Genomic DNA, 7225 nt, shown 5'->3' on the forward strand with positions numbered 1-7225 from the left:
GTATACATAATAAATAAATAAATAAATAAATAAATAAATAAATAAATAAACAAACAAACAAACATGAAGAGACACATCCCAGGATCTACAGGGAACACCCTAATGAGAAACACTCTGAACCCGGATCTGCTTCCAGTGGAGTTCAGAGCAGTTTCAAAGCTGTCGGGTGAAAGACTTCTGGAGCTAAAACCAGGTGTCACCAAAGGCATCAGTTCCAAGAAATAACTGTATTACGATTATTGTTATTATACTATTCCATATCATTGTAGTGCCCTTTCTTCCAACATCATCAAACATCCTCTAGGTAACACGGGTACAACGAAGCAACATCAGTTGCCCAGGTTGTGGAAAGCAGAGGCATGGCAGCATCATTACCTATGGACCGAGGCTGGCCCTGTGCTTTCAGAGACTTCACTTCAGATCTCAAGAGCTGACTATAAGATCCCATACCAATTCTCCAAAGAAGCAAGATGATGTTGTTCAAGGAAAGTGATAGCACAGATTCTAGACAGATACACTGTCCAGATCAACAGACCACATGAGTAAGGATGCTCATGCCCCACTCGCTGTTCTATGCTTCATTCTGTGGGTTAATGAGAAGGAGGGACTAGTCCCTGGGGGGAGTAGTCTGGATGGCTTTCTATTTTGATTGATAGATTAGGTCCTATATTCATTTATTTCCTGCTACACATGGTCCTTCCTATAATGCATCTAGTTTTAATCATATCCTCACCTAATTATACATAGACATAAGATAGTAAATAGACTATCCTTAAACGTTACTAGAGAACAGAATTTTGCCTTACTGCAATGCACCCCTATCTAGTTGAGGCCACATTGGCCTATCTATTCATCATGCCTGAATATACTGGGAATATGCTTGACAAGATACTATCAGAACTGGATCGTCACCAGCACAGGACAGTTTGTACTTTCGTTCAGAGATGTGAGTACACGTAGCCTGATGTAGGTGAAAGTTCCAGGGGGGCTCTGAGCTTGCATTGTTTGGAGAGGGGTGTATGTGCACAGGCAGAAGACCTAGAGCATTATTACAAGAGGAGGATGGGGTGTTGCTAACCCCAAACCAAATACTGTCCTACACTTGCCTGCCTCAATGGGAAACAGGTGGAACCCCAGACTGCTGATCTGCAAACATACGTGGTAAATTGTATAGTACACGTGTAAACATATATGGAAGCTGTCTGTTGCTAGGGGACACTAAGCAACTCTACGTTTAACAACTTGTTTCAAAGCCAAAAGCTCAACTTTTAAAACTCTCGCCACAAACTTAGTTAGCACTGGGAGTTTGTATGCAACTTGGGTGGCGCTAACGTCAATACTGATCACCCACGACTGCCAGACAACCCAGAAAACCTAGTTTTGAGTGTTTAAAAACAGTCTCAACCTTAACAGTAGCTTTCTGGAACACTTCTAGTTACCATCGACCATGAGCTCCCTTGCAAAACTGAAGATACTTGGACTCACAGGGAATGACTTTTCATCCTTCCCAGAGGAAATCTTTCCCTTAGTGTCTCTGGAGAAATTATACATCGGACAAGACCAGGGATCCAAGTTTACCTACCTGCCGGAAAACATCAAGAAATTGCAGGTAAGCCCTCTCAATGAACAGACAAGAAGTGCATGCCACCCTCCCCCACAGCCTATGCCAAGAGAACTCGAGGCAATGTTTCCAGCACTGCAGAAAACATGCATCTGCTTTAGATTTCCTGTCCCAAACCATGGGTTTCACATTTTGAGGCTCTCACTGTTACCGAATAAGCCCTATAACACTCTACTGTGATAGTTGTTATTCAGTATGTCTTGTAAAAATTCTTTTTCTCTCCTGTCAACCAGCTCCCAAATAATAACATGGAGACTTACAAACCATGACAGCTCAGCCTATAGCTTAGGCTTATTTCTAACTAATTCTTAGGACTTAAAACTAACCTGTTTATATTAGTCTACATTCTGCCACATAGCTCGTGACTGTTGCCTCTTGTCCTGCACTTCCTGTATGCTCTGTCTCCTGGTATCACTGCTTTTCTGTTTCCCAGGGTCCCCTCTGTCCCCGGAGGTCCCACCTAAACTCTTCCTATCTAACTATTGGCCATTCATATTCTCATTAAGACAATCAGAGACACCTTGGCAAAGACACATCTTCACAGTGTAAACAAATATTCTGTGACAATGTCTTTTCAAAACATATCTTTTATTTATTCTCTGACAATTTTTTTTTTTTTTGTTTTTCGAGACAGGGTTTCTCTGTGGTTTTGGAGACTTCTCTGACAATTTTATACACATATGCAATGCATCTTGATCATAGCCACCTCAGCTTCCCTGCTTATTTCCACAAGATTCTTCCCCAGAACATCTGCCTCTGTCTTAGGTGACTATGGTTGTGATTACAAACCATGACCAAAAGCAGCTTGGGGAGGAAAGGGTTTATTTCTCTTATAGTTCCATATAACAGTTCATCCTCAAAAGCCGTGAGGGCAGGAACCTGGAGGTAGGAGCTGATGTAGAGGCCATGTAGGGGTGCTGCTTACTGGCTTGCTCCTCATGGCTTGCTCAGCCTGCTTTCTTATAGAACCCAGGACCACCAGCCCAGGAATGGCACCACCCACAATGGGCTAGGCCTTCTACCACCAATCACTAATTAAGAAAATGCCTCACAGCTGGATCTCATTTTCTTAATTGTGGTTCCCTCCTTTCAGATAACTCCAGCTTGTATCAAGTTGACAGAAGACTAGCCAGCACACCCTCCAACCTTTATGCCCATTCTTTTTCTTTAAAAATCTGACGGTATCCATTACTGCTGCCTACCGGAATGTTGATTGACCTTTGTGTGGATTGAATTTGTGCAGGCAACCACAGCTTCTCCTAGTTTGTAAGTCATGTCGTGTCCAGCAATCAACATTCCACAGCGTCCCACCCCATCTTCTGCTTTTCTTTCCACATGCTCTTCTATTGTATTCCCTGAGTTTGATGGGATCACGATTGATGTCATACACGGACTACTTAATTTTACCATTTATGAGTCTCCATGTTAACTGTTGCCTAATATAGGAAGAAGCTTCTCTGGCCAAGGTTGAGGGCAGAACTAATCTGTGGGTATAAATCTAAGTATGATAAAGGCAGTTGACAACTTGAGCATTCAGGAAAAGCACAGTAATAATTTCTTCACTGGTGCCATGACCTCCCCAGCCATGGGCTTTTGACCAGGTTTGTGGTACCAGGTACACACTCCCTCCTGTGTAGGCCTCAAATCCTAGCAGAATGGTTGGTTACCCCGTAACTCCCATGCCGCTACTGCCCCAGTGGCTCTTCAGTATGTCTCTCTACTGTTGTATTTTGGTATGTTCTATTTGTAGAAATGGACTTATATCACTTTCTATTTAATTTATATTTTTCATAGGTATCCCCTTGAAAATGGCATTGCTCAGAAGTTAAAGTATCCTATGAGTAACATGATTGGGAGCCTAAATTTTGGTACCCGGGATTCCCTGCAAGAAGCGATGTGACCTGACCTTCTTGTTTAGTGATAGGTGATCTGATGACGGTTCATAGTTCTCTGCTGAATCCTAGCAAGATAACTCCATTTACAGTAGTGTCTTTATAAAGTATGGCTGTATGTAGTTTGTCTTTATGTCTTTATGTAGTTTGGCTAATTTAACCTCTAAGATTTGGGGCCACTTAGCTGAAAAATTATAGCCATTTCCAAAGCTATTGGAACGGAGTAAATGGTACATGCTGTAATGATCCAAGTTACTTTTCCCTGAGGTTCTGATAAAATTTAGTCACAGTATTCTCATTTCCTCTGTAAGTCCAATGGCTTTGTTCAAAAGCAATTGTTTTCCTTGATATTAACTCTGCAAATATTTATTAGTTATTCTTCTTGCCATGGGAACCAGTCCACCTCACTAAACCATCCAAGGAAGGATGGTTGATTTGGCCACACATGGGAGGGCTTTCAGTCCATCACACTGGGGAAGACATCATGTCAGGACTGGCTTTGGGTATGGCAGCAAGAATATGTGGCAGAGGTTCCTTAACCTCGGCAGTCCAGGAAACAGTGAGGTAGGCCAAAGCTAGGCCAAGTATGACCTCCCATGGTCTGGATTCTGCCAGTCAGGCCCACTTACAGGCTCCACCAGCTTCAGGAAGCACCCCAGATTGGGGAGGAAGCATGAAACATGAGCCTTGAGGGACAGTTCAGATTCAAACTAAACAAACATGCGTCTCCCATTGTTCCAAGGCATAACTTCCCTCCTGCACACGAATGGGCACTCACAGGGAAGTCTGGTTATTGTAATGCACTTGTTAAGATGACTGTCCTCACCACACGCTCTCATGTTATGACAGAAGCTTAAAGAGCTATATATAGAAAACAATCAACTGGAGCAGCTGCCTGCATCCTTGGGGTTAATGCCAAACCTGGAAGTTCTTGATTGTCGGCATAATCTTCTCAAGCAACTCCCAGACGCCATTTGCCATGCGCAAGGTGAGGAACTTCCCAGGTCCACAGCCCAGTAGGAGGAGTCCCGCACTGTTCATGAATGACTTCCTTGCCTTAAGAAAGACCAATTTCAGAGTTTGTAGGGCTCAGTCCTGTACCATTAGCCACGGACAGGCTCTCTAGCCACCCGAGGGAAGCCAGGCGCCTCTGTATTTGTATAGCTAAGCTCTTGCAAAGGTATTTATAAACTATTATAATAATTATACATTTGAATGACAAAGCGAAGCAAATAGTGGTTGCTATGAAAGTTAGCATACGTCTATACTTACTTCATTACACCAGTGCCAGCAGTAATCGACTGGACACATGCAATATGGCAGCATTTAGAGTTCGTGTAATTATTTAATTATGTAATTTTGTTTATGTAATTAGGCAAGTTTATGTAATTATGATGTTAATGTTTATCTAGATCACTAAGTCATTTGAAAAACCCAGAATGATGAAATCAGGGGATATTTGTAATTTTTAGATTGACTTGGAAAGACCAATTACACTTGGTTCCTAAACACCCAAGTATTGCTTGGCTGAGTCACTCCTTATCCATGTATCATCCACCCGCCCTCCCATCCTGCAAGTCTTGGCTGAGCACAGGCTGGCTTCTCTTTATGCGGTGGAAGAGCAGACATAGGCAGGCATTTGATTTGATGGGACTAGATGCCAGGGATTTGGTGTCTCCCTCCTCTCCAGCCACTTACCAGTGGATCTCACCTGGGTGACTTGAGGCATGGCGACCCTAAGCTACGTCGACCAATTACAATGAAAATCTTTGTAGGTTTGAGAGAGCTGCTGCTGGAGGACAACTTACTCACCCGCCTTCCGGAGGACCTGGACCACCTGGTGAACCTCAAGGTCCTAACGCTGATGAACAACCCCATGGAAGACCCCCCAATGGCAGTGTGTGCCCAAGGCAATGATGCCATATGGAACTGCCTGAAGGAAAACAGACTTAGGAAAATAATGGCCACGAAGGTACGCTCAACACAGGTTCTTTTTTTTTTATTTAAAAATTTTTATTCTTGGACAACTTTATGCATGTATATAATGCATCTTGATGATGCCCCTTATTCCCCTCACCCCTGCCCTCAGACCTCTCCCAACCTGTCCCCCTCCCACCTTCACGTCCCTCCTCTCCATGCCTGTCTCCTTTAATAACTTAGCAAGGTCAGTTAGTGCTACCTGCAGGCCCTGGACGTGGGGCAGACCCTGGAGCACGGGAAATCTACCAGCACTCACACCCTGAAGAAAATTGACTCTTCCAGAAGCCACCAACTGCCAATGACCCCTCAGCTACGGAGGGGCTGTCCATGCTGGATTTTTGGTGGTTTGATCTTGTGCAGGTCTTGGACAGGCAGTCACAGCTGCTCTGCCGTGAGCTCAGGAGTGTGAAGGCCATGTCGTGTTTAGAAGCTGACCCACCCTCCTTGGGTTCTTACGTTCTAGCCACCCCTCTCTTCTGTGATGTTTTCTGAGCTCAGGGACCAGGGACTGACGGCTCAACAGTTACTTGTTCTCAACTCTTTGACCAATTCTCATTCTCTGTATTGACTGCTACCCACTGCTGTAAGAAGAAGGCTGGGTGCAGCACTAACCCACAGATAATAGTGTCCCCTTCCACTGTGTGTGTCTGGGCATTGAATTTGGCTTGTCAGAGTTGGTGGCAAGTGTCTTTACCCACTGAGCCTTCTCAATAGAACTCTTAAATAATTTTATTGGAGTGAAAAAAAAAAACTTGCATGAACAAAATCAGTGGGATAAGATTAAGACACCAGAAACAGAAGCATTCATGGATCCGAAGGCTAGAGACCAGGATCTTGCCATGAACTAGGGTCAAAGGGGGAAGAGCCTTAGATCTTGCTCTCATCCAGTGACTCCATGAGACATTGGGGACCTCAGACAGGCAGGAACATGTTCTTTTCAGTCAGCATCTTCTGTACTTCAATCGGTCCAAGCCAACATCATTTCATACCCAAACAATATGATTGCTCCCCAGCTGGCACCCTGCTTCCACACTTGCTTCCCCACAGCATCCCTTCTCCTCAGTAATCCCACAGAAGTGGGTCTCACTAGTCTCTGGTGAAATCGACACGTCTTTGCCCTTCTGGAATAATAGTCAACTTCCTGATTCGATCCTATTCCCTATCACAAATCAGCTGTACACTTAAACTAAATATCACAAATCTTCAAACAGCTGTCCACTTATACTACATAGTAATACTTCCTTTTCTTTGTCAAAATTAAACTAAAGCAGCCGGGCGATGGTGGCGCATGCCTTTAATCCCAGCACTCGGGAGGCAGAGGGAGGCGGATCTCTGTGAGTTCGAGACCGGGATCTCTGTGAGTTCGAGACCAGCCTGGTCTACAGAGCTAGTTCCAGGACAGGCTCCAAAGCCACAGAGAAACCCTGTCTCGAAAAACCAAAATAAATAAATAAATAAAAATTAAACTAAAGCAATCATCATTAAATTTTAATACATCAAAACAATACCTAAGCTGCAATATGAAGGGAAGTAAAATTAGATACTTGTTTTGTACAAATATTTTTTTTTCAAGGCACACCTACTTAAAATGACTGTTCTAAAAGAATGAAAATGGTATTTTATTGGTTATTTCCTAAAAGCATTTTGAAAGGTCATGTGCTCTTCTTGCATATTTTATTTTATTTTTTTTTGGTTTCTCTTTTTTTATAATATTAGGCTTTAATAATGAAAA

General features: G+C 43.3%; 1 protein-coding gene across 1 annotated transcript in view; it reads left to right on the forward strand.

The window, feature by feature from the left end:
* Lrriq4 (leucine rich repeats and IQ motif containing 4) overlaps positions 1–7225 on the forward strand; it is a 19706-nt gene that overhangs the window by 6156 nt on the left and 6325 nt on the right. The window contains exons 3-5 of the mRNA XM_050138324.1: positions 1436–1609; positions 4363–4501; positions 5289–5485. Of these exons, the coding sequence (XP_049994281.1) occupies positions 1436–1609; positions 4363–4501; positions 5289–5485 (510 nt within the window). The remainder of the gene's footprint in view (positions 1–1435; positions 1610–4362; positions 4502–5288; positions 5486–7225) is intronic.

The sequence above is a fragment of the Alexandromys fortis genome, unplaced genomic scaffold (genome assembly GCF_014885135.2).
Source record: "Alexandromys fortis isolate MF-2015 unplaced genomic scaffold, M_Fortis_MF-2015_v1.1 scaffold_15, whole genome shotgun sequence".
NCBI lineage: Eukaryota > Metazoa > Chordata > Mammalia > Rodentia > Cricetidae > Alexandromys > Alexandromys fortis.